This window comes from Poecile atricapillus, chromosome 1 (assembly GCF_030490865.1).
Source record: "Poecile atricapillus isolate bPoeAtr1 chromosome 1, bPoeAtr1.hap1, whole genome shotgun sequence".
NCBI lineage: Eukaryota > Metazoa > Chordata > Aves > Passeriformes > Paridae > Poecile > Poecile atricapillus.
The window spans coordinates 2,381,726-2,409,019 of NC_081249.1; the positions used below are offsets into that span (position 1 = coordinate 2,381,726).

General features: G+C 45.1%; 1 protein-coding gene and 1 long non-coding RNA gene across 3 annotated transcripts in view; one reads left to right on the plus strand and one right to left on the minus strand.

The window, feature by feature from the left end:
- The first annotated feature begins 1,120 nt into the window (after nt 1-1,120).
- DOP1B (DOP1 leucine zipper like protein B) overlaps nt 1,121-27,294 on the plus strand; it is a 41,153-nt gene continuing 14,979 nt past the window's right edge. Inside the window, exons 1-18 of one of the 2 annotated variants that reach the window (XM_058859747.1) lie at nt 1,121-1,580; nt 3,906-4,080; nt 10,186-10,367; nt 10,533-10,703; nt 12,786-12,975; nt 13,504-13,602; nt 14,599-14,722; nt 15,229-15,329; nt 15,763-15,877; nt 17,698-17,818; nt 18,257-18,376; nt 18,921-19,026; nt 19,106-19,297; nt 20,387-21,071; nt 22,146-22,414; nt 22,597-22,749; nt 23,351-23,451; nt 24,893-25,083. In XM_058859747.1, the coding sequence (XP_058715730.1) occupies nt 3,943-4,080; nt 10,186-10,367; nt 10,533-10,703; nt 12,786-12,975; nt 13,504-13,602; nt 14,599-14,722; nt 15,229-15,329; nt 15,763-15,877; nt 17,698-17,818; nt 18,257-18,376; nt 18,921-19,026; nt 19,106-19,297; nt 20,387-21,071; nt 22,146-22,414; nt 22,597-22,749; nt 23,351-23,451; nt 24,893-25,083 (3,058 nt within the window). In that variant the 5' untranslated portion in view covers nt 1,121-1,580; nt 3,906-3,942. The remainder of the gene's footprint in view (nt 1,581-3,905; nt 4,081-10,185; nt 10,368-10,532; nt 10,704-12,785; nt 12,976-13,503; nt 13,603-14,598; nt 14,723-15,228; nt 15,330-15,762; nt 15,878-17,697; nt 17,819-18,256; nt 18,377-18,920; nt 19,027-19,105; nt 19,298-20,386; nt 21,072-22,145; nt 22,415-22,596; nt 22,750-23,350; nt 23,452-24,892; nt 25,084-27,294) is intronic. The other variant, XM_058859749.1, reaches the window with a different exon arrangement.
- On the minus strand, nt 25,002-26,956 carry LOC131590116 (uncharacterized). The gene is made up of 3 exons (XR_009279979.1): nt 25,418-26,956; nt 25,166-25,354; nt 25,002-25,120 (listed from the first exon to the last, which is right to left on the minus strand). It is a non-coding gene; the product is annotated as an uncharacterized LOC131590116 (long non-coding RNA).

The window sequence follows — 27,294 nt, forward strand, 5'->3', positions numbered from 1 at the left end:
TCTGAACAGTTTCTCTTCTCTCACCTTGAATAACTGAATAAATACATTTCCCTTGATTTTTTTTTTTCCCAGCATTTTCTGCCTGCATGTTAAAAGACAAAAAAAAAAAATAAAAAAGAGAGAGGGGGAAAGAGGGAAGAAAAAAAGGGGAAGGGGAAAAGGGAGGGAAGAGGGGAGGGAATGGTTAAGAAATTTAAAAAAAGGGAAGAGGAAGAGAAACTGAGGTTAAATACTGTGTTTCCACAGTAATCCTTTTTGGGCACGATCCTGTATTTTACTTCCCGAGGGTATTTTGATTATCTTTGGTTTGTTTGTTCCTTCGGTTTGCAGTCACAGGACTAAAAATCCTCCAGCACCATCGCGTTTTGCCAAGCAAACACACGGCTCCTTACATCGAACTCGAGCCCTCTATGGATGCGACATCCGACCTCTCGTGAAATCCACAAACATTTCCCAAAAACGCTTTTATTTTTCCTAAATCCAGCTGGACCAGGAGCGAAGCTGGAAGCGCTGGTGCTCCTTTACCTGCAGGGCGGCTCCCGGCAGGGCGGGGACAGGTGAGGTTGTCCTTGTTTTCCGAGCATGGGAGGCTCGGCCGTGGTGCCGACGCTTCCCGGGGCTCTCCCGGTGCATCCCGGGTCTCTCCCGGTGCATCCAGGTGCTCTCCCGGTGCACCCCGGGGCTCTCCCGGGTCTCTCCCGGCGCATCCCCGGTCTCTCCCGGGGCTCTCCCGGTGCATCCCGGGGCTCTCCCGGGTCTCTCCCGGTACCTCCCGGGTCTCTCCCGGTACCTCCCGGGTCTCTCCCGGTGCTCTCTCGGGTCTATCCCGGTGCTCTCTCGGGTCTATCCCGGTGCTCTCCCGGGTCTCTCCCGGTACCTCCCGGGTCTCTCCCGGTGCACTCTCGGGTCTCTCCCGGTGCTCTCTCGGGTCTATCTCGGTGCTCTCCCGGGTCTCTCCCGGTGCTCTCTCGGGTCTATCCCGGTGCTCTCCCGGGTCTCTCCCGGGTCTCTCTCGGGTCTCTCCCGGTGCTCTCCCGGGTCTCTCCCGGTGCGCAGCGGCCGCGGGGTGAGCGCGGAGCCGCCGTCCCCGCCCGCGCCGCCAGGGGGCGCTCAGCGCCCCGGCCCGCCCGCCGGGCTGTACCATCTCCCCGCGGGGGGGGGGGAGGCAGGTGACGCGCTGCGGGCTGTGGCGCGACGCGACAGAGGGTGACACCGGCAGAAAGGTGACAGCGACAGCGGGTGACAACGACAGCGGGTGACAACGACAGCGGGTGACAACGCCGGCGGCCTCGGCTTATAGAGACAGCTGGAGCCCTCCGGCACCGCGATGCCTCGGCGCTCCCCGCGCGGCGCTCGGTGGTGCGGTCCCGCTGTGGGCCTGGCGGCGCGGGCGGGGGCGGCGTTCCATAGGGCCGGCGTTCCATAGGGCCGGGCTTCTGTAGGGCCGGCGTTCCATAGGGCGGTGTTCCTTAGGGCTGGCTCTCCATAGGGACTGCGGGAGCCGCTCCCGCCCCGCCGCCTCCGCCCGGGCTCCCTCGCGTCGCCGCCGGCGCCCCGGGAGGTGCGGGGGCCCTGCGCAGGTACGCGGTGGCGGGGAGGGGACGGGACGGGACGGGAGGGGACCCGGCTGAGGGGGCAGCGCTGGCCCAGGACACAGTGCCAGGATCCCATAATGGCAGGGTTTGGAAAGGGGATCACCCTCCCCTGGAGCAGCGACAGGAGGGTGGCCAGGTGGGTTTGGAATGGCTCCAGACAGGAGCGTTCCCAAGGAACGGGCACGGCCCGGAGCTCCGGGGATTGGGATTGTTGGGGGATTGTGCAGGGACAGAGCTCGGACTGGATGATCCTGATGGATCTTCCCCAACTCGATATATTCCATGATTCTCCCTGGGCAGCTGTTCCAGTGCTCCGCCACCTCCATGGAAAGCTCTTCCTTATGGTGAGGTGGAATTTCTTGTTTTAATTTATGGCCATTGCTCCTCGTCCTGACCACTGAAAAGAGCCTGGCACCATCAGTGGTGGAAGCTGAATAATTATTTACATCAGGATTTACTAAGGAAATTTGTGACCTGGGATTTGGGTTACGTGCCTAAAGGTCACTGGGTTTTGTACGGTTTTTAAATTATTTTATATTATTATTTATTTTCCTGCCTTGGTGTCCGAGCACAAACAAGATCTATTTACCTTATTTAGATTATCGAATTTTATCAAACCTTGCTGACATCTCGCAGCTGAGGTGCAGGAATATCAATCCACACTAAATCACGACTTCCATCCCTGCTTTCCCGGGTAGAAATCAACTATTTACCTGTCTTTTCACTGCAAAAATCCGAATTAAATAGCTTGAGAGCTGATGTGTCCTGTCAGCAAACCAGCTGCCTGATTCTAAGTGATCCAGACAAATCTCTTCCTCATGGAATTGGCAGCAGCCCTTGGCAGAGAGCTGCTGGAAAAACTTCCCAGCTCCTGCTTTGTTCTCAGGAGCAGAAACAATCCCCTGTTTAAGATCCTTAGATGAGATGAGGGAAATAGGCTTCCATTTCTTGCCCAGTGTTTGTATCAGATTACTCCTAATTTTTGCTGACAGTATCTTGCAGCTTTTCCACTTTGTTGGGTTTTATGGGAGGATTGACTTTGTTTCTTTTTTTTTTTTTTTTTTTTGGAACAAGGAGAGCTTGATCCCAGATAAATGTTATTCCCTGATTTCACTCTCTCTGCTGTGAGAAGCACTGCAAACATCCTGATAAAGACAAAATTAAATCCTCTCTGTAGCCAAACAAACCAACCCAGTCTGGCCCTGATGGCATTGTGTGATAATTTTATTTTTTTCCATGGAGGTGGATCTGGCACAGAGTGGTTTTATTGGCAATTCCTCAGTCCTGCTCAGGGGAGTGCAAAGGTGCCTTAAACCTGCACTTAAAATCCTTTCTGTTTTTTCGTTTCATCCAGCATTTTTCTGGTTTTGAGAGTTTCCTACCAAAACCCTTCTATTGATGGAGTTAAAGTTGTTTATTACAACATATTTAATGTTTTAAAGGACATGGAGGATGGCTTGGGTTTTTGTGTCCTAACAGCAGGAGACTGAATGCAGATGCCCTTCAGAAATGTAAAATATTTTGTTACAGAGTTGTGATATCTGTATCAGTGATGCAGCAGGGATTGACCTAAGCACATTTAAACTATTCTAGAAGAATATTTTAATGTTTTCTAACAGAACTGGAGTCAGAGGTAGCAAAGGAGAGAAGGAAGGATTTTTAAGTAGGAAAAATCCAGCCATGCTTGGACTCCATTGTTCTAAACCAGGTGTATTTGAGTTTTTAACCTAAATGCCTTGCAAAACATGGGAAAATCAGGTCTGAACAGCTGATTTTGAAACATAAAAATAGATGGATATGTTTTGTTGGAATACAGGGAAGATTATAATGCATGGCTTGGCATTTTGGCACAACACCTTGGACTTGGACTTGAGCATCTGCTGCTGCCGAGTTGAGCTGCAGAGCTCTGAGAGCTCCTTCTGCTGCAGGCTGAGAGCCCTTGAGCAGGATTCCTCTGGAAAGGGAATATTTCCCATTCCATGCTCCAGGTGACCTTGCAGAGCACAGGGGATGAAGGCAACTCCAGCTCCCTGTCAGTGCTTGGAGGGAAACTCTGGAATCCTCAAATTGTGATATCCACGTGCGTGGAAGGGAAAAACACAGTCCAGAAAGAGGAAAAAGCAACTGAAAATCTTTTGGAAGAAGCAGTGGGGAGTCAAATTGTTTTGTCAGGGAATTATTTTTAGTTTTGTGTTGAAATTTTGATCTGGTGACCTGTTTATTGAGCTGTCAGTGCTTCTCCATATTTATTATCTCAGGTGTGGCAGAGCTGAAATCTGGGGGATTTTTGTAACTCTTTGCATGTTTTAGTTTACCAGGAGGTTCCACCTTGCTATGAGAAGCCAAGATGGATCCAGAAGAGCAGGATTTACTTGGAGATTACAGATACAGGAATTATTCTTCAGCCATTGAGAAAGCTTTGAGGAACTTTGAATCATCCAGTGAATGGGCAGATCTGATCTCTTCCCTTGGCAAACTCAATAAGGTACAGTGTGAGGGGAATTTTTATCTTTTTTTTTGGTGATATTTGTATTGTTATGAACTTTTCTGTCACTTCCAGCGCTTGGAAAAATTGAAAATTCACTCAAGAAAAATAATGGGAGGAGCTAAGTCAGTATTTTTTAATATAAATGTGAGAAATTCTGGTGAAACCAGCAGAGCTTTCCTGCAAATGGTATCTGCTGTCTTAATGCTGCTAGGTTAATTTAATTTTTGCATCAAAGAAACCCTCACTCTAAAGCAGCTAAAAAGCTTTTCTACAAAACAGAATGTGACAAGTTTTAGAATATTTTCTGAGTCAAAGCTTTTATTTAAAGGTCACATTGACTTGGCTGTGCCCTCCCCTTGGATTTGGGGAAATTTGAAATAGTGTTTTGGAACAGAAGTTCCACGTTTCTGCCTTTTCATTGTGAATCTGGCTCTCATCAGAGGCCTTCAAAATGTTCTTCTCAAAAGGGAAAATATGAAATAATGAGAGTGAGAGGTAGGCTTTGATCTTTTTATCTTGACCTAGATGAACACTGAACTGCTGAGCACACACCTGAGCCTTATTCAGGTACAGAATTGCCAAAATCTGTGGCAGCAGAGCAGAAACCAAAGGAAAAGCTTTCAGCTGATCTAGCAGTCCATCTGCTCCGGGGTTTTATGGATTTAATCTTTTTAGGAGCTTAAGAATTGGTGGAGTAAATCATTCCCAGTGTTCATCCCTGTCTGTTCTCTGAAAATCAGGGTGGATGTGGCAGGGGAAGGTGCCAAAAGGAAAATAAGATGTCAGTAACCATTCCCTGAACACCTGGGATTGCTTGGTCTCTGACAGCCTCAAATATAAATATCATTGTTGAGTTTTATCAGGGTTGGGGGAGGTGGTTCTGACAGAAAATCCTCATTTTTCCTGCAGTCAGTGGTGGAGGTGGGTGAGCAGGAAGGAGATCAGTGATAAAATGGTTTTTACAAACCACTCCTGGTTATATTAAAGATCCTGGGGGTCACTTGTGTGCAGGGATAGCTGAGATCAGTCACACATGAAAATGCTGAGAAAGGGAAGGACAAAACACAAGAAATCAAGAAGTTCTGAAGTTCTTTTCCAGAGCAGTGTGAAATCTGTTCTTGCCCATATGGGTGTAATATTTTTTGAGGCTTTTTCTCCTACAGGCACTGTTGAGACACAAACACTCTCTTATTTCCATAAAGCTCAGAGGTGTCACCCTCCAGGTAATCCAAGGTCTGGAAAAAGCAGGATAGGCTCTTGTTCCTTAAAAATGAGGATAAAAAATGGAGCTTGGTGAAAAGGAACAACTCTGCTGCTTCTCTGTTGCTCCTTGATATTCTTAAGATCTATTCCAGCCTCAATGATTCTACTCAGGACAGACTGGAAGTTGTTTTTGAGTTTCTCTGTAGCTTCTACAGCTCTAAATAGTATTTTCTGGTGACTTTCAGAACCAGGGAAGCAACATCTGAATGCTCAGTTTGTAGATCTGCAGAGATTTGATTTTATCATTTCAGTGAGGTGAGCTTTATGTGACTTGACATGACTTCAGCCCAGACAGCTTCACCTTGAATTGCTTTTAGACAGGCAGAGGAATAAAGGGGTTTATTTTTTTGTTTTGTGACTCATCTCTTGCTTAAAGTAGGTCAGAGGAATGTTGTCCTAAAATTGTGTGTGTTCCTCGTGGGTTTTATGGGGAGCCTGAGGAGTTACTGCACTTTTACCCGTTTTTTTGGGCTGTTTTTTTTTAGTTTCTGGGGTCAGGAGAGATGAATCTCCCCTTCAGAGTTCAAAAGCTGCAGGTAGCAGGTGAGAGCATGAGAGAATTGGCAGAATTTGCTCATTTATTTTACACCCCAAACTTTTAAGGGAAAGATTTTGGGGGTTACTTTGGATAATGTGGGTACAATAGATCATTATGGGAAATGAGAAACGTTGGAAAGTAATATTTCTAATAAGAATATAAATAGGCAGATGTAAACAGGTGGATGAAACAGGCAGTAAATATGGATTTCAGTGTTTTAAAGAGGATTCAGCTTCATTTTCAGTGAGAAATCACTTTCATATTTTGATAAAAAAGCTACTGGGGTGGAGGGATGTTGCTTTTAAACTTAAAAATAGCTGGTGATTCAGAATAGATGGATTTGTCAATGAAACAGGCGCTTTTAACATTGTTTATATATCCAAAATGCCTGTCACTGTTTTCAGAGTATAAACAAATAGAAAATATATCAAAAATGTTCGGGGAACTTCAGGCAATTAAGAGGATAAAAATGTGCTGAAGGTAGGAAAATCCAAATGCACAGTTTGCATTCATCCAGATTCCAGGCGTGTGTTTTCCATCAATTTCAACTCTGGGTGTAGGGAATTATTAATTAAATGACACAATTGGCAAAATGAAGAACTGAGGAGCAGAAAATATTGGATTTTGGTTTTGTAAGGAAACAAGGAAAGGAGTGGTTTTAAAAAATCCTTGGAATTTGTGGTGGTGAGAATTCCCAATTCCTGCACAGAATTCCCAGAGCAGCTGTGGCTGCTCCTGGATTCCTGGAAGTGCCCAAGGCCAGTGTGGATGAGCTTGGAGCAGCCTGGGACAGTGAAGGTGTCCCTGCCATGGCAAAGGTTGGAACAAAATGGTCTTTAAGGTCTTTTCCAGCCCAATCCATTCAGGAATTTTAATATTATTTGCTCTAAAAGAGCACTTTCAAACTGCTTTTTATCCTTGGATATAACACAACTCTGTAAATCCAAGTTTTAATCTTTACTCTGCAATTTCAAAGCGATTAAAAAAAAAACAAAACAGAAAATAAATCTGGGACTTTTTGGTTCTGAAGGCTTTTCTTGCCTCAGAAGCTTTGAGGTGGACCTGATCTCACCCAAATCCTTGGAGGGGAAAGGAAAACAAACCCCAAATCTCCTTGCAGCTGCACATTCATGGTTTGAACAGCAACGCTCAGTGTCCCAATCTGGCTGTTCTTGAGGTAGAGATGAGGAGGATTCTTCTGAAAAGTGATTTAATGAGTGCAGCCATTAATTAAGCACTTGCTTCATAGGAAAACTCAGACATGCAGGGTTTTATACCAGCTGCTGGCTCAGTGACAGATTTATGCTGAAGACAAATCTTATTTCTACTTTTGAGAAGTTCCTTTATTTTTTTCCCCAAACTCAATGGACAAATCCTCAGGATTGGGGATTTTTTATACCTCCCCCCCATTTTTTAAATACAACTCCAGCTGCTACTTTCCTTACAGTCAATTTTAAAATTAATTCTCCTACTTTAAAATTAATTCTGTTCATGGTATTTCTATGGAAGCTGAAGCTCTGCTTGGAATTTTTTCTTTACTTGGAAAATGAATCAGTGGAAAATAGAATCACAGGTTCTTCTTCTCCCCCTCTCCTCACAACCACTGTTGTTTAAACAAGAATTATGGTATTTCCTAATTGAAGATAATCTTAAAAAATTGGTGCTGCCTTTTCCTGGAATTCTAGTGATGGAAATAAAAATACTTACTTGATTTGCATAAAGTTTTATCATTATTTTTAACGGATTTCTAGTGCAGAAGAAATTAAACCAGGAACTGAGGAAATGCAAATCTTTTCCTGTGCCTGTGGTTTAATTTTAAGGCACAGGTGGAAAAAATAACAATTTTCCTTTTGTAGACAATTCTGTATTTTTATAGCTCAATTTCAGAGAAATTCTGAGCATCCTTAGTGTTGGAAAAACAGGTGTGGGGTGGGATCTTGAATTTATTCACCTCTACCAGCCATAGTTATCATTCCAGCATTCCTGGATCCTGATTCTTTGTTCTTTTTTTCTCTTGTGGAAGCTCAGGATATTTAAAAATCCAACTTCTCAACTTTGCCTGTCAGCTGGAGGAGATTAATTAACATTTCAAAATCTGTCTCTTACCACCTCACTCTTATTTCAGTGAGATCCCTCTGCTAATTAATGCCTTTCAAACCTTTTAAAATCCTTGGATCTGCAATTCTGGGGAAGCTGGGAAGAGCCTGAACCTTCCAGCACAGCAGCAGCAGCCAGGGCTTGCTGGGAGGGCTCTTTAGAGCCTTCTGAAATGTTGGAATGGGGTTTAAAATCCATGAATCTGCTGGGAGATCAGGAACAACTGGGAATTTTTAATAAATGGGGTATTGGGAGGGAATTCCTGGCTGGGAGGACCTGGCACAGCTCTGGATCCCTGGGAGTGTCCAAGGGTATTTTGGATGGGGTTTGGAGCACCCTGGGATAGTGGAAGGTGTCCCTGCCCATCCCTGGATCTTTAAATTCCCTTCCAAACCATTCCATGATTTTAAATGTTCAAATGGTGGCTGGGGAAGGGAGTTCATATTTCCTTCAAATCCTTAAGAAATGTTGGAGCCAAAGCAGGGATTTGCTGAGGTGCCATTATTTCTGTGCTGGAGCTGATTTTCTGTGTAGTAAACAGCAAATTTTAATTAAAAAAAAAAAAAAATTATAATTCATTAAACATTATTAATGTTTAATAAACAGCGAAATTTAATTAAAAAGGTTTCCATTTTCTGATATTTAAATTCAAATTGTTGGAATATTAAGATGGTATTTGTTCAGTCTGAGCACTGAGAGGGAAAATATTTACCACTGCTCTGCTTTTTTGTAATTAACTCCTTTTATATCTATAAATATACAGAGAGGGTGTGGGCAAATACATGCCAAGTAATATAAATAGAAAGTTTCAAAGTCCAGCTTTCCAGAAATCTTCAAAGTTCTTACAGCTCTTCAGATTTTTAATGTTGAAATAATATTCCTCGTGTAACACATGGGAGAATGGCTCAAATATAAAAGGTGTAAAAAAGGTAACTGCACAAATATGTGAAATAATATTTTCTTTTTGGATTTTGGGTTTTTTTTTTCATCCATTAAACGCAGCTCTGCCCATGCTGGGGGAGGGAAGGAAGGAAATGAAGTGGCTCTAAGTGATATCTGCCAGGATGGGGTGACATTTCTGTTTGCTGTTGTTATAAACTCTCAACCTTTTGGTTTTTTTTTTCCTTCCCCAGTAAAATTCCTGCCAGCTGCTCTTACTAAAAGCTGTGGATTTTCTCTCCTCCCCTTCCTGCTGAGGAGTGCTCAGGGTTAAGTGCCTGCTTTAGGTTTATTCCAGGAAGGGTTATTCCACTTTCTGCTGCTTTTCCAAGCAAAATAGAAGAACCTCAAGCTGAAAATAATTCCATAGGATGAGACCATGATTTAATTTTGGGAAGAGACAAGAATTTACCTGCTCCTGAAAATATCCCAAATGTTCACATGCTCTGGAACATATTTGTGTTTGCACATTAAACAAAGCCTGAAGTGCCCTTGGCTGGCAAATTTTCTTTTTGTCTCTGATTTGAAGAGAAAACTTCTTTATTTTCCTGCTGAAATGCTCTGGTGGCTCAAGGAAAGGAGTCACCTTTCCCAAGAAAGGAGGCACATTTTTAACTAAAACCTGGCCTGGCAGCAAATCTCATTGAGGTATTCCCTGTCCTAAACATCTTGAACTTGCACCTGATTGCAGCGAGCTCCTCAGCTCAGTGAATTCCACAGAGAATTCCAGATCAGAGGGTTTTGTCCCATTTAATCATCTCTGCTTTGGTTGGAAGGTTTGGTTTGGAAAGTCCACAGGTTTTCCTCATGCCTGGAGGTGTCCAAGGCTGGGTTGGGCAGAGCTTGGAGCACCCTGGGGTAGTGGAAGGTGTTGGAACAAGATGATCTTTAAGGTCCCTTCCAACCCATTCCATGATTCCATACATGAAGTGAGAATTTATGAGAGAAGATAAATCTTTAATTCTTTCTTTATTCCCTAAAAGCTGAGCTGCTTTTCTTGTCAATTCCCTTTTTCCCCTGGAGATGGGATAAGGATACCCTGTCCCAATCCTGGTTTTTGACTTCCTTTTCCTTCCTCTAAGCAGACTCAGGGCAGGCTTTTCTAAATTTCCCGTGGCTGATCCCAAATAAAAGCTCAGCTGCAGAGTTCTGCTGGAACCGAATGCAGTTAGGAGTTAAAACTCTTCTCAACATTTAATAAACAGCCATGAGATATTTGATATTTCACATTGTAACTGTTTCTTCTCCTCTCCTTTCTCCCCCAGGCTCTGCAGAGTAACCTGAAATATTCTCTGCTGCCCAGAAGATTGATCATCAGTAAAAGATTATCCCAGTGCTTGCACCCAGCCCTGCCCAGTGGGGTGCACTTAAAGGCTTTAGAAACCTATGAAATAATCTTTAAAATCATTGGCACAAAATGGCTTGCCAAGGATTTATTCTTGTACAGGTAATTGGATTTATTTATATTTTTTTCTCTAAGGCACAAAACAGCTCACCAAGGATTTATTTTTGTACAGGCAATTTGATTTTTTTTTTTTTAAGGCATAACCATCTCAAATCTATTTTAATTAACTCTTCTTTTGTCTTTTTTTTATTTTTTTTTTATTCAAAGCTCTGGTTTGTTCCCTCTGCTGGCAAATGCAGCAATGTCAGTGAGACCTGTTCTCCTTGGCTTGTATGAGAAATATTTTCTCCCTCTCCAAAAATCCCTCCTGCCTGGTCTCCAGGCCTTTGTCATTGGGCTGCTGCCTGGCTTGGAAGAAGGATCAGAAATTTATGACAGGTAATATTAATTGTTCCATATTCATTGAAGCAATAGCCAGGATTTGGATTTTCTAGGGAATTCTCAAGAAGTTTCTGTCAGATTTCTATAAATAAAAGAGCTTCTAAAAGGGGATGAATGGTGGGAACTGGAAAGATGCTGAAGTAGAAAAACCTTTTCTCCTCTATCTTCATCCCAAGAGAAGAGAAGAGGAAAAGGAGAGTTAAAAAAAAGAGAAGAGGAAAAGGAGAGTTAAAAAAAAGAGAAGAGGAAAAGGATGGTTAAAAATAAAAATGCTGAGAGAAAAGAATAAAAAATTCTAAATTTATTTTTTAATTCAAATTAAATTTAATTTTTAATACATTTAATTTAATTCAAAATTTAAACCTTTTCCCCTCTATTTTCATTCCAAAAGAAGAGGAAAAGAAGAGTTAAAAAAAGAGATGAGGAAAAGGATGGTTAAAAATAGAAATGCTGAGAGAAATAATAAAAGAAAATAAATTACGTTTTTAAATTCAATTTAATTTAGATTTTAATTTTTATTTTTTTTTAATTTAAAGCTACTCTAATTTAGCTCCTCCTAAATAATTCCCCTGACTCCCCAGACCACTGCTCTGGAGATAAATTCTATTTAAATCCTGTAACATGAGAGAGCAGCTGAATTCTTTCCAATATTTCTGTATAATCTGACAAAAACATGGAGCAGGGAGATAATGGGAACTGCAGATGAACTTCCAAGATCTGACCTCTTGTTTTACACCTTTTTTTCCCTATTTTTGATGGCATCATTTTCCTCTTTGCCTTGAACAAACAGGATCTGACAGGAGCTGACATAGATTTCATAAATCTGGGGAAATATTTATGTTGAAATTAACTTCATGAGGTTTTTTGTTAAATTTACAGGAGGGAGTTTTTCTTTTATTTACTCCTTGCAATCATTCTGTGGTAAGAATATCTCATCATGAGATGTGTTAGGTTAATTTTCAATTCTTTTTCCATGAGAAGCTCTCCACTGAGTGTTTTCAGAACCTTCAATATTGAGGACTAAAATTAATCCATCTCCTGCTGTTCCTGAAAGTGAACAAAGTGCTGAGCTTGTGCTTCAGCCTAGACACCATTTCCAGCTCTGAATTTCCCTGCCTTTGTGCACTCACACAGAAAATGGAAAAGGAAAACTGCTTGGAGGGATTTTTTTTAATAAAGAAATGGAAAAGAACATCACACTGGGAGGTGTTTCCTCTTCTGAGCTGGGCTTTTTCCTCTTCTCTCAATCTTGCATTCCTCATGTGAGGTTTGAATTCCTCCTTTATGGTAAATAACCAAATGTTATTTAGCAGGGAATGTGCTCCAGTCACGGGATTTGCAGTGGGATGGGCTGGAATTCATTTCAAGGTGTCCTGTGTGCAATTTGTTGTTTTATCTCGTGGAATCCCAGAATGGTTTGGGCTTGGAAGGGACCTTAAAGCCCAGCCCTGTCATGGCAGGGGCACCTCCCACTGTCCCAGGCTGCTCCAAGTCCTTTCCAGCCTGGCCTGGGACACTTCAGGGATCCAGAGGATTCCATCTCTTCTTTTTCTTCATCCAGTGCCTTAAAAATTAACCCTGTTGGTTTGAAAGTAGGAGTTTTTGGGATAACTTCCAGCTGTCAGACTGATAAAATTGGCTTTCAGACTTCAGCATCTGCTTAAATGACTTCCAATTTATCTTTTCACACCTCTGACAATAAACATTCTGCAGTCAGAGGTGCTGCAGTTGTTTGGCCAGAGCTTAATATTTGCAAATATTTCCTGGAGAATTTTCCAGTGTGTGAACAGAGACTTTGTTTTAGTGACAAAGAATTGAGTGGGTTTGATTATTTTTGCAAAATGAGATTCATCCATCACCAGCTGGGATAGGGGAAGGTTCCCTGCCCATAGCAGGGGGTGGAATAAGGTGATTTTTAAAGTCCCTTCCAACCCAAACCATCCCAAGATTCTGTGATAAAGGGGAATCCTGATAACACAAAGCTGCAAAACATCAAATAAACGACGTCAGCTCTATATAATTCCATTTCTGTGGTACAAAATCAGCCAGCAAAGGGGTTTTTTCTTTCTGTGTGTGCAGAACAGATGCTCTGCTGGTGAAGCTGTCCCTGCTGATGGGCCAGGAGGTGTTTTATGGAGCTCTTTGGGGCAGTGTCCTGGGCAGCCCCTCCATCAGGCTCCCTGCTTCCCTCTTCGTTGTCAGCCACATCAACAGGGAACTCTCTGGCAAACAGCAGAAATTCATGCTTGGCACTGATTATAAACTCACAGTAAGTTCATTTTTCCACCCCATAAACCCTTTCTCTGGATTAAATTAGGATGCCATGCAATTAAAAATATTTTGAGAGGAGAGACTGAAAGGTCCGTGCTCTGAAATTGCTTCATCCATTTAATTTGAAGAGCAGCTTTTCTGGTTTCAGTGTTTAATGTGCACTTCCCAAAGTGTTTGCTGCTCTGAAATTTTGTGTCTTTTTATTTTTCCAGTTAAATGGAAATCTTCTGTGGGGAGTAATTTGTGTTGAGTGATGGAATAAGTGTAAGGCTAATTAGGTTAATATCTTCATTTTGGGAGGTTTTACATCTTGTAACTCTGGGACATTCTGTGCTGTTACAAACCCAATATTAACAATTCTTTTAATAGCCACAAAAAATTTGTTTGAACTCACTTTGGGTGCGGGAGTTAAATTGTAATTATCCTCTTACTTAAACAAAATATTGTGCATAGGTAGCCAAATTTCCTTATTTTCCCTCCCATTTGATTGCAAAATCAAATAAAATATTGTGTTTTCCTTTTCCAGATAAAATCTCTGTGTGTGTCAGTGCTGGATTCCAATGTCCTTGTGCAGAGGAACACTCTGGAAGCAATCCTCTTCTTTTTCCCATTTTATACAGCTTTGGTAAGGGGATTATTATGGGATTTTCCCATGGAAGGTGTGTTCTGTGCAAGCAGCCCAGCTCCCACCTCTGTTATTGCCAAATGGCTGAATTTTGAACCTTCAAATCTGTGAATTTTGGGGTTTCTTGTGCCCCATCAGTTTGAGGAGGGCAGGAGACTGCTGCTTCTCAGATTCTTTACAGCTTCCAAGGCTGAAGAAATGATCTCACAGGAGCTTTTGGGGGATGTTTGGGATGTGCTTGAAGTATTCAGGCCTGAGCACCTCATGTGGAAAAAATACAGAGCTTATTCAAGTAGGATTTTAGAATTTAGAATTGTCCACATGAAGTCATTTCTGGTAAAGACCAGGGAAGAAAATCTTCCTTGAAACAAAAGTTGTTCCCATTGTTTCCTCACCTCCCTGTAGCACAGGCAGTGTTTAGGGTGGAGGAAGGATTTTCAAGTCTTAAGGAGAGGAGGAGCTTTGGGCTGAGCTCAGGGTGGCTTTGCAGGGCCTGAAGGAGCCCCAGGAAAGCTGGAGAGAGACAATTGCCAAGGGCTGCAGGAATTGCCAGGAGCCAGGGAATGGCTGCCAGTGGCAGAGGGCAGGGCTGGATCTTGGGATCTTGGGCAGGAATTGTTCCCTGGCAGGGTGGGCAGGGGCTGGGATGGAATTGCCAGAGCAGCTGGGGCTGCCCCTGGATCCCTGGCAGTGCCCAAGGCCAGGCTGGACATTGGGAGCTCCTGGGACAGTGGGAGGTGTCCCTGCCATGGCTGGGGTGGCACTGGATCTTTAAGATCCCTCCCATCCTGTGACTCCATGATCCCACTTTTCTCAGATCCCTTGAGATTGTGTCACATTCTTTGACATTTTTAGCATACAAACCATTTTCCTGTTGATGCTTTGTTACCTTTTCCCCGAAACATGAATATTCCCATTTCAAAAACCCAACCCATCACCAATTTGACTCCTTTCAGTGCTTACCAACAGCTGAAAAATCTTTCTTTTCCACCCTAGGACAGCAAGGAAAGCACCATCCTGCTGAGAAGGGCTGATCTGGTTTACATCCTGTCAGCAGCCACTCAGACACTGCTGAGGAGAGACATGTCCCTCAACAGGAGATTGTATGCATGGCTGCTAGGTACTGTGCAAAATCCAGGGTTTTTCAATGTTCTGGATGCTTGAGAGCAAAAAAAAATAATAAAAATTGGTGTTTAAAGTTGAAATACACTTCTTTAGCTGGAGCTACTTTAGATAAAGTGGTGTTTATTTGCTATTTATGAAGTGCCTTAGTACAATGAAACTTTTGGAAAATAGGGTTTCTCTTCAGAGGTGAATTTATTTCTCTCTGAATCCCAGGGTAACTGATAGGTGCTGGTTCCACCCACAGCTTGTTGTGAAGTGGTTCAGTGGACTAAAAGGACTAAAAGTTACTGTTTTAACCTTATTTTTCTGGAACAAATAGTGATTCCCACTGCATTTGGCCTTGGTTTTGGTTGATGTGATGTGCTGAACATCTGGATGCCCTGAGACTGGGACCTTGGGTTGTTGAAATGCCAAAGATGGAAAATGCAGTGTGAATTCAGCAGAAACTCCTCAGTGCTCTGTGCTGCTCTCTGAGCTCCTCCTGCCTCTGTTTTCTTGCAGGCTCTGATATTAAAGGTGGCACTTTTGCTCCAGACTCCACCACTTCTGAAGACCATGCTGTGTATTTCTTTGGAAAATACTCTAAAGATCTTTTGGTTGAGGTTGGTGTTCATTTTGTACAGATATATTCCAGAGAAATTCATGATCCTTTACATTTTAGCTCAAACTGTGTCCAGAATTATTCCTAATTATTGGTTTGTCCCTACCTTCCTGTTCCTGTGGTTACATTTCCATCTATCTCAAAGCCTCTGTGCTGCATTTATCCCAATATTGGATAGCTTATGGAATCTTAAGGAAACCAAAGGGAAGCATCTTGGCTGAACTACCTGAATTATTTAAAAGTGTTTCTCTGGACGAGATCAGTCCTTGAGTAGAGATGCTGGGAAGATGGAATTGATTTGTTTACCCTGGATGGAAAATTTGAGTTCATTTGTAGTCAGCCCTAAATAAAATCAAATATAGGAACACTTCAGCCCTTAATGAGATGACAATCTGTCTCTGATGGGTAACACTGTGATGTTTTTCTTTTCCTAGAGCTTGATTGTGATTCTGCACCAGAAATTCCCAGAGTCTGACCCAGAGGAACAGCACCAGGCTTATCTCAAACCCTTCCGGATCCTCATCAGCCTCCTGGACAAACCTGAAATAGGTAAAGTCTTTGTCCCAAATCTCAGTAGGACTTAACAAAACCCAGCACAGTCCTAATCCTGACTCTGTTGTGTGGGACTGTGCAGGAGGCTGCTCCTTGCAGTGGCCCTGCTCTGGAACAAATTCCCTCTCCAGGTTCCCTCTGGCTGTCCCACAGAGCCCTGCAGAGCATGGATGGAGCCCAGGGAGGGAAATGCAAATCTGTGCCCTCCTGGAGGGTCAGCACAGCCCAGGCTGGGGGTTGTGCCAACCCCAACCCTGCAGGCTGGGGACAGAGTGTCCTGAGAGCAGGAAAAGCCCTGGGGGTGCCGGTGCCAGGGGCTGGACATGAGCCCAGGGGTGCCCAGGTGGGCAAGAGGCCACTGGCCCCTGGGCTGGGTGAGGAATTGTGTGTCCAGCAGGAGCAGGGCAGGGATTGTCCCTCTGTGCTGGCTCTGAGAGGCCCCTCGAGGGCTGGCTCCAGTTGTGGCTGGTGCAGGAGAGCCCTGGAGGGGCTGGAGCGTGTCCAGGGCAGGGAACGGAGCTGGGAAGGGTCTGGAGCCCCAGGAGGGGCTGAGGGAGCTGGGAAAGGGGCTCAGCCTGGAGCAAAGGAGGCTCAGGGGGCCCTTGTGGCTCTGCACAAGTCCCTGGCAGGAGGGGACAGCCGGGGGGGTCGGGCTCTGCTGCCGTGTCCCAAGGGAAAGGAAGAGAGGAAATGGCCTCAAATGGCACCAGGGGAGGCTCAGGGTGGAGATTGGAAAAGAAAATTTCCCTGGAAGAGCGGTCAGGCCTTGGGATGAGCTGCCCAGGGAGGTTTGGAGTCACTGGAATTGTCCAGAGGAGTCTGGATGTGGGGACAGGGTTTGGGGGTGATTGTAGTGGTTTAGATTGAGGCACCCCGAGCTTTTGTGGGAAAAAATTCTCCACTTTGGGGAGCTTGGAGGCCACACACTACAGCCTCAGGCTTCTTTAAATGTCAATTAATGTCAAACCACCACAGTGATGCTGCTGGGGCTGGGGTGGCACTGGATGACCCTGCAGGGCTCTTCCCACCTTGCTGATCCTGGGATTGTGTGCCTTGAGCTGGCATCTGAGGGGCACTTAGAAAGAAACACTTCCACCCTTGTGTCAATATTCCTCCTGCTCCTTGGAGTTTATCTGCTGGAATGCTCTTCCCTCTCCCATGCCTGTCCTGCTGTGTCTGTGCAGCACCAGAAGGATGAGGTTCTGCCCATCCTTATTTCAAGGGCAAATTCACCTTTCTGCACTAAAAAATTAAACCAAACTGACTTGACAAAATTTTAAAAATGTTTTGGTTGGGAAGTGATGCTGCCAAAGAGGTTGTTTCCATTATAAATGTATTGATTAATCTGATTTAGAAAGTAAAGGAGAGACATTGCCCTACTGGATGTGTTGGTTGTCTGCCTGACAATCTGCATTAATCCAAAGTACAAATAAAGGGATAATAAATCCCTTTTAAATCAGGGATATTTAGCTCAACTGCATTATCCAGTTTAATCTTTCCAGTCAGCACACAAAGTTGGATTCCTTGAGCCTTAAGCCATTAAGACTTTCACTCCCTTTAGAAATGGATTTAACAATGCAACAATTATTTAAAGGTATCAAACATAACAAAACTTAACATAACCTAACTTTGACCTTTTCTGCTATTCTTAGTCACTTAAACTTTGATATTTTCATTTTAAAAGCGCTCATTGCAATGAGTTAAATTTAAAAATACTTTTTTTTTTTTTAATTATTCCAAGTTTAGGCCACCAAAATTATTATTTCTTCCCTTCCTCTGTAGACAACTCCTGGATTCTTTTTTCCCTTTCCTTGCAGGGCCACAGGTTGTTGGGGATCTGTTCCTGGAAGTTCTTAGAGCTTTTTATTCCTACTGCAAAGACACCCTGGGTTCTGATCTCAAACTCAGCTACAATCAAAGTGGCAACATCCTGGCAAGGTATGACAGATTCCCAACTTTGAGCTGAAACTGGTTCATTTCTTTAAAGCTAAGTGATCAAAACAAGGAGTTTAATGAAGTTTTGGGTTCTAACAAAGTGGCTTTCTGGACAGAGGATGAGATTTTTCTTTGCCTTCCCCTTTCCCCACACACAGTGAATTTCTCTTGGATTAGCAGGGAATAAAAATGAAGTTTGCTGCATGTGATGGGTGTGGAGTAACCACGGTGACATCAGGCTGCTGACAGAGCTCAGCCTTGTGATTTCCATCATCTGAAAGATGCTCCAGCTATTCCAGAATGATTTTGTCTTTGTTTTTAAAAAAAATCAACATTTTTTAGCTTGTAGATCAAGGGAAAAGAGATTTTAGAGTCCATCAGCTCACGTGATGTGAATCCTCACTGACATCTGCTTTTTTTCTCCTCTTCTTTCCCTTCCAGTGCAATCAAAGAGAACAAAAATGCTTCAGAAATTGTCAAAACAGTGAATTTGTTGATCACATCCTTAAGCACTGATTTCCTCTGGGATTACCTGACCAAATGCTTTGAAGATTGTTTCAGGTGTTTATGTTGTGCTCTCAAAAATGCCACTTCAGAGCTGTCTGTTCAGGATAATAATATTTACTGAAGCTTTTAAGGGACATCACACATGGTAGAGCCAGCCAGATCTGTAAGTTGTGTCCACAAATAATTCAGGAATGCAACCAGGTAAATAATTAGATGGAAATTTCAACCTGGGAACAAAAGAAATTCCTTTCAATTCAACAGAAGAAGGAAAAAGGGTTGGGAGGGGAAGTGGAAAGGTCTCTATAGAAGAAAAATAAAGATACTAAATGGGCTTTAAGGTCTCTCTCCAACCCTCTATTCAATGACATATCTCATTTTATCATTTTCTAACTCTTAAGAAGATTCTGCAATCTGAAAATTATCAGCTCTTCATCATACCACAGAGTTGAGGTTGTTTTGACAGGATATTTTCTCCTGCTGTGTTAGGAGCCCTTTGCCTCAGAGCTGTTCAGTATTTTGTTCCACTTTTAATGAAGCTTTTTTGCTTGTAACCAGAATTTTGCCAAACCCTTACATAAGAATGTTTCTTTCACTCCAGAAGCAAATCCACAGGGATGAGGTATCCTCTGGAAAGTGTGAGCACTCCTCCTACCATCTCAGAGCTCTGCACACTGCTGGTGTTCCTGCTGGATGTCATTCCTTTGGTAAGGCTGGGTTTATCAGTCACTGATCACTGATGGATGAGGTGGGATAATCCCTTTAAACATTCCTTATTTATTTCAGGAGCTCTACTCAGAGGTGCAGACTCAGTACCTGCCCCAGATGCTCAGTTACATGGTGCAATCTCTCCTGGAAAACATGGAAGTGTTGGGGCTGCCAGAGCTCACTCATGCCTTAAAAACCTGTTTTAAAGTGCTCAGCAAGGTGCAAATGCCCCCTTCCTACCTGGACATCGAGACAGGGAGTGGCAATGGGGTAGGTGATTTTCAACCCCTCAGATATGGGTAAAACCCTTCAAAACTCTTGGTTTAAAGGATTTTGTGACAGAATTTAAAATGCTAATTCTCCTTCAGCCTAGATGACAATTGCACCTGAAGGGAGCCACAGGAAACATGGAGAGAGACAATTTCCAAGGGATGGAGGGACAGGACACAGGGAATGGCTTTAAACTGAAAAAGAGTAGGGGTGGATGGGATACTGGGGAGGAATTCTTCCCTGGGAGGGTGGGGAGGGGCTGGGATGGAATTCCCAGAGAAGCCTCATCCTTGGCAGTGTCCAAAGCCAGCTTGGACAGGGTTTGGAGCAACCTGGGACAGTGGAAGGTGCCCATGGCAGGAGTGGCACTGGATCATTCCTAAGATCCCTTCCAACCCAAACCTATAATTCTATGAAATTTTAAAGTACAACAATAAAGATTTTTTTGAAACTTCCCTTCTTTGACTCCTTCCAGAGCATTCTGCTGCCTTGTTACTCTCACTGGGTGTTCAGTTCTGGCCTGTTTGAATTACTTGGGGCTCTGGAGGGGTTTAGTCTTGTCTCAGCCTGGGGCTATAATTCTGCCCCTGGGAAGGATGGGATCTAAATGGTTCTGGAAACAGGATGCAGTAGCTAAAAACTGGAGTTGCCAAATGCAGCCCAGCTTCACAGCTGGCTAGGTCTGCAGGGCTTTCAATTAATATTTCAGTGGAACACAATGGGGCATTGTTGGTGTGCAAAGGAGCATGCTGAGGAATGAGGAATAAATGGGATAAAAGCAGCCCCACGAGCACAGCCTGCCAAAATCTGCCAGCAGAACAAATACCTGCATTTGAGCAGAAACAGTGCAGCAGATGGAACACTGCTCTGGGGGGAAATGGGTTTTAAGGGAGCACATCCCTCTGTTTGATGAGTCAGTGTGTGAGGTTCATACAGGTCCTAGTTGGCTTTTAAAGGGAAATGAATGGAGCTGTTTATAAACAACTGGGAATCACCAACAGGAATTTCTCCTTTTTCTTTCATTGCTGTTCTCTGAGTTAAATCTCTGTTGGCAGTGTCACATTAAGCACATCCCTATTGCTGTTGCAGAGCCCAGTGCCAAAGGAAGATTTGGATATAACCCTGGAGACCAAATCTGTGCTGCAGGAGGAGGAGGAGGCTCCATTCCCTCCCCTCAAGTCAGAGGACAGTGGCATTGGCCTGAGTGCCTCCTCCCCAGAGCTGTCCCAGCACCTGGGGGTGCCCACGGTGACCCTGGAGAGAGATGATGTCTGGAAAAAAGGAGGGAGCATCCAAAAAACTCTGTATTGCATCCAGGAGCTGGTTGCCAAATTTTCCAGCAAATACATTTTCGGGATGCAGCTCCAAGAAATGAGCCCTGATGGGATTGCAGCAATAAATCTGAGTGGGAAGGAGAAAAAGGAGAATGGCTACAGGTTCCCTGAGAGTGGCAACAAGAAGAAGAGTCCCTGGGATGCCAAGCAAATCACTGTGCCTCAGGTGAAACAAATGCTCTCAGAGCTGTTCTCAGCCCGGGGCTCGCCCTTCAGGAGCAAGAATTCCACTCCTCTCCTCTCTGAGCACAGCTCTGGTCACAAAAAGGAGAAGGAGGAGGAGGAGTGGGACTTGGAGCTGGTGTTGGGACCCCTCAGAGGTGACTGCAAGGAAGCTTTCTCTGCAGCTTGTCACCTGCTGCTGGACTGCACCACATTCCCAGTTTACCTGTCCGAGGAGGAGATGGAACAGTTGTACCTCTCCCTGTTTCAGGGGCCTGGTAAGAAAAACTTCCTTTCCTGAGCATTTTTTGGATGCAAACACTGAAAGCTTGGCTATTTTCAAGACCAGAGCCAGTAAAACCCCCTTTTTTCACTCTAAATTGTGAATTAAAGCCTCACCCACCTCAGCATCTGGAGTGTGCCTGGCAGCTGAGTTTTGCCAAGTTTTTTAAATTCAAATTTGTTTGGAAAACTTCCACTTTTGGAGCTGAAAGGATAGAAATATCTCCTGGCCTGTACAGCCTTGCATGGTTCAGGATTTTCAGGATACCCATCCCTACTGTCCATGGGTTGTGTCCCCAAAAAAGGATGTTTTAGAGGAAGATGGGTGTAGGTGGAAAATTTGAGCTCTAAACCATAAAAGAGGCAAAATCATCTCTTTTCCCAAACCCTCAGGATTCAGAGGAGTTCAGTGTAACAAATAAGAATAATTTTGCATAACTGGAGGGCCTGTTCTTGGATTTCCAGTTCATTCCTTAGCTTTAGCAAGAGCTGTTATTGGCCTGAAGGTTAACTCACAAATAGCTTTGTGGGGAATGGAGAGGTGGGAAAATTGGTTTCTGTTCTCCCTCACTCCATATTCCTGCTGTCTGATGATATTCCCATCATCTCCATGGCTGAGCATGGCATGGACATGGAATTCTTCCGTTGTTCCCTTGGGAAAAGATGGCTTGGATTGATGTCAGCCACTTCAGTTATCAATTTATAAATCCTGAAATGACATAAATCCTCAGTGCTACTGGAAGAGCATCCATGGATCCTGAGCCCTCTGGAGCTGTTTGTGACAATGGCAGCTGGAAAACAAAACAGCAGCTCTGAATAATGGTTGGGAATAAACATAAAGGGGAAAGCAGAAATCCTGTAGGTATTGGGGTCCTGCAAGAGCTTTCTGCTGGGAAAACAAGGAGAGGTTGTGGCTGCCTCATCCCTGCCATTTTCAAGGTCCATTCCAACCCAAACCTTCTGTGGTTCCATGAGCTATTGATGATGGCATCTGGGCACTCATTTTGGTCCTGTGACCTTGCTGAAAGGACTTAGTTTCAAACCCTTTCTGTCCCTTCCCTTGCGAGCAGGGGGTGATGCCAGCTTCCCTCTGTGGCTGAAGTCCCTGATGACGATCTGCTGCTGTGTCAACGACTGCTACGTGCAGAACGTGTCCATCTTCACCCTGCTGGAGGTCATCAACCACTCCCAGTCCCTGGCCCTGGTGATTGAGGACAGGATGAAGAGGTACAAAGTGTCTGGCCACAACCCTTTCCTTGGCAAGCTGCAGATGGTCACCCTTCCTCCCATTGCTCCTGCAGTCCTGAAGATGATCTCAGAGAAAACAGATTTCTACCAGGTGTCCGTTTTCTTTTCCTTTTTCACTGCCCAGCTACACTGACCCTCTAATTCATAGAATCCTGGGGTTCTGAGGCAATTTGGGAATGCCTTCTGGTAACAGGAAGCCAGGAAAGAAATGTTATTATTAAAACAGTTAGTTATAAATAGAGTTTTATCTAGTTGTTTGCTCTTTTTCCCTAGAGAGTTGCCTGTGTGCTCTGGAATCAGCTGAACAAGGAGACTCGGGAGCACCACATTGCCTGTGTGGAATTGTTCTACAGACTTCACTGCCTGGCTCCCTCAGCAAATATCTGTGAGGACATCATCTGCCAGGCCCTTCTGGATCGGGATAAAGTAAGTCCTGGATGCACTGAAGCCCCTCCAGCACTGGGGAATTGTTCCAGTGCTTCCCAAATTTCCTGCTGTTCCCTTCTCCATGTCTTCATTCCCGTGGTTGCTGTGTTTTCCAAGAGTCTGACAGGCTCTGTCCATGCTTTTACAGTTCCCTGGGATTTGTTCAGCATGGGATTAGTGCTGGATTTAATCCCTGGGTACAAAATCTATCACTAGATATCAGCTGGAGTTTTTAATTCAAGCCCAAATCCTGTAGTTTTTGTTGGTATTTCCCACCCCAGCTCCACCAATATCTATAAAATCACTTTATTTTAGCTTGATTTTATAGTGTTTGGTCTCACAATAAGCTGTACTTTAAGTGAGCCAGTTATTAATTATTTTCCTTCCCTCATATAATGACAGCATAATACTTTAACAGCTTTCACTACATTTTGCACAATAAAACTTCAACCAGTCTTTGCTATTGTTTTTCTGTCCTTGCAATTTTGCAACATAAAAGTTTGCAAACCTCTTTGAAGCTTTCCACCAATAACCACTGCCTGGATACCATTTTCATCCAACTTGGAAACCTCCCCTAAATCTCCCTTTTTTCCTTGCCAAGGGGACAAGGCTGGAAGCTCTGTTCAGATTCTCTGTCATGTGGCACCTGACCAGAGAGATCCAAGGCAGCAGAGTGACTTCCCACAATCGTTCCTTTGATAGGTATTTCCACTTCCATTTCATTTTTATATTTAATTATATCATGCTTTGTTCTCTTTTCTGAAGGGGGGAGGAGTTATCTGTAGGGAGAGTAAAAAAGATGAACAAAAGGAACATTTTGCACTTCCTTGGAGTTAATCTTTGTAGGGCACTTTGTGCATGCTGTGGTTTTTTTGGGTGAAGGAAGTTGCTGCAAAAATAGAAAGAGCTTCACAAAGGAGGAGTAGCTTTTCTGGAGAGCAGATATTTTTTTATCTTGCAGCAAATTAAATTCACCTTCCAAAGAAAATGACACCAGCTCCTTGTAAAAATAAAAACCTTAGTTTAGTTTTACTTCCTATGGGATAAAATGAGATGAAAGCAAATAAAAACGGGAAAGAACTTAAGAAAGGGGAGGATTTGTGTGGCCTTGCTTGTACAATTCCTGAACTCAGTCCAGGAAAAGCTGCTTGGCCAAAGCTGTTGGGAGCAGACCTGAGCCATTGTCTGGTGCTTCCTTGAGCACGCTCTGGGTGTGTTCCCTGCCAGGATTTTATTGCTTGATTTAACTTTTTCCAGGGATTTCAGCTGTCCTTGGTGCTGGTGGTGCCTTGGAGTGGCTCCCTAGAGCAGAGGCTAGACAAGGTTAAAAGAATAAAGTGGGTGTTTATTAAAGGCCTTGGGCAGTCAGAAGCCTCCCAGAGGCTCCCCCCCAAGGTGGAAAATGTTCAGGAGTTTCTCAGACAATTCTGAGTTTGGTCCATTTCCATATCAGGGGTTAATGCTGCAATTACAGCTTCAGCTAATGAAGTCATTTACCCCCAGTTTGCTCCCCCACAATTCACTTTTGTTTGTACTTTTTGGGGCCTGAGGCTGTGGGGTGTCCTTGGATCTCAGGCCTAGAGGGATTGTTTTGTCTGACCAAAATGTGAAGACAGTGATGCCTTGAGAGGCTGCCTGGAACAGAGTTAAAGGAATAAAGGGATTTATTAAAAGGATTCACCTTGGGCAGTGCAAGAGCCTGGCTGAGGCTCCACTCAAGAAGGACCCAAGATGGACGATGGGTCAGGAGTTTTCACACTTTTATCAGTTTTGGTCCATTTCCATTTTGGGGTTAATTGTCCAATTACAGCTTCAGGTGATGCAGTCCCATCCTCCCAGACTGCTCCATCAATTCTCTGTTGTTCACACTTTTGGGGCCTGAAACTGCAACGGTGTCCTTGGTTCTGGGGCTGGAAAAGGATTGTTGTGTCTGCCTGAGCTGTGGTGAGAACTTGCTGACACTTCATATGAAGTTTACAGTTACATCCTCATGCATTCCTCAGAATCTGGAAAAGATGAATGCTAAAACTTAAGGCTTTAAGTAACTAACACTTTGAGGAGTTTAGAGTTACACACTGATACAGTACAGGATTTGAAAACTATAAAAGCTAAAACCCTAAGGCATGGCTGGTTTGTCCCTCAGGTCCCTGTTTGTGGTGCTGGACAGCCTGAACTGCTCGGACGGGGCCATCGGGGCGGCGGCTCAGGGCTGGCTGATCCGGGCGCTGTCCCTCAGCGACGTGGCGCGGATCCTGGAGCCTGTGCTGCTGCTGCTGCTGCAGCCCCGCACCCAGCGCACCTCCATCACCTTCATCAAGCACAGCAGCTCCTCAGGTATGGCTGGGGTGGGCACCTCCATCACCTTCATCACCTTCATCAAGCACAGCAGCTCCTCAGGTATGGCTGGGGTGGGCACCTCCATCACCTCCATCACCTTCATCAAGCACAGCAGCTCCTCAGGTATGGCTGGGGTGGGCACCTCCATCACCTCCATCACCTTCATCAAGCACAGCAGCTCCTCAGGTATGGCTGGGGTGGGCACCTCCATCACCTCCATCACCTTCATCAAGCACAGCAGCTCCTCAGGTATGGCTGGGGTGGGCACCTCCATCACCTCCATCACCTCCATCACCTCCATCACCTCCATCACCTCCATCACCTCCATCACCTCCATCACCTCCATTGAGCACAGCAGCTCCCCAGGTATGGCTGGGGTGTCCTTTGACGCTGGCCAAACACCAGAATCACACCTTGCCCTCCCCTGCCACAGCTGGGCAAAGGAGGGAAAAGGAAAAAAAAAATTAGTGAAGGCTTCGTGAGTGAGGTAAGGACAGGGAGAAATATTTTAAGGGCAAAATAGGCTCAAACTTAAGTTGCAAAGTGAATTTATTACTAACAGAATCAGAGGATAATGAGAAGTAAAATAAGCCCTTGAAAAACAAGTCTGCCTCCCCAGCCCTTCTCTCTTTCCCACCAGCAGCACAGGGTCACAGCACATGGGGGTTTTGGTCAGTTCATCACTGAGATTTTCTTCCACTGCCCAGGGAGAGGGATCCTTCCCCTGCTGCACCATGGGGTCCCTCCCACAGGAGACAGCTCTCTCTGAACTTCTCCAGCTTGGCTCTACTCTAACAGCAGGAGCAGCAGTCCTGACAAAACTGCTGGAATGTGAATTCACCCCATGGGCCAACAGTCCTCCCAAAACTGCTGTGCTGTGGGTCTCTCTTTCCACGGGGTGCAGTCCTCCAAGGACAGGCGGCTGCAGCCTGGAAGGAAAGGCCCTCTCTCTCCACCATGTCTCCCACTGGATCACAGCCTCCTCCAGGCATCCACTGCTCCAGCGTGGATGGATCTCTGTGGGTTGTGGGTGGATCTCAGTGTCCAGGGTGGATCCTCAGGGGCTGTGGGTAAATTTCTGCATCATCTGTGGATCTCCATGGCCTATGGGTGGATCTCTGCATCATCTGTGGATCTCTATAGCCTATGGGTGGATCTCTGCATCCCCTGTGGATCCCTAGGGGTGTGGATGGATCTCTGCATCCCCTGAAGATCCCATGGAATGAAGGGGTACAGCTGCTTCACCGTGCTCATCACCACAGCCTGTAGAGGAATCTCAGCTCCAGCACCTGGAGCCCCTCCTTCTTCCCTTACCCTGGTGTCTCCACGTTGTTTCCCTCACATGTTGTCACCTTGGGTCACAACAAACCCCCAGAGCTCCAGGCTGGGCAGAGGGGCTGGAAAAGCTGGAAAAGCCCTGGGGGTGCCGGTGCCAGGGGCTGGACACGAGCCCAGGGGTGCCCAGGTGGGCAAGAGGCCACTGGCCCCTGGGCTGGGTGAGGAATTGTGTGTCCAGCAGGAGCAGGGCAGGGATTGTCCCTCTGTGCTGGCTCTGAGAGGCCCCTCGAGGGCTGGCTCCAGTTGTGGCTGGTGCAGGAGAGCCCTGGAGGGGCTGGAGCGTGTCCAGGGCAGGGAATGGAGCTGGGAAGGGTCTGGAGCCCCAGGAGGGGCTGAGGGAGCTGGGAAAGGGGCTCAGCCTGGAGCAAAGGAGGCTCAGGGGGCCCTTGTGGCTCTGCACAAGTCCCTGGCAGGAGGGGACAGCCGGGGGGGTCGGGCTCTGCTGCCAGGGAACAGGGACAGGAGGAGAGCTCAGGCCTCAGGCTGGGCCAGGGGAGGCTCAGGGTGGACAGCAGCAGGAATTTGCCCATGGAAAGGGAGCTCAGGCCTTGGCAGGGGCTGCCCAGGGCAGTGCTGGGATCACCTTCCCTGGAATGTTGAAAACTGTGGATGTGGCACTTGGGGCCAGGGCTTAGAGGTGAACATGGGGCTGGTGCTGGGTGATGGTTTGAACTCTGATCTTGAAGGTCTCTTCCAGCTTTAACAGTTCTGTGATTTGGCCCAAATATCCAAGGTTTGTTTTTTTTCCTTGAGCAGAGCAGGAAGTGGAGAAATTTCTTTGGGAGTTTTCTATTCAGCAAGTTCCTGACACCTGTCCCGTGCCTGTTACCAGGCTGTGCTTTCAGCACCATTTTTTGGTGTCAGTTGACA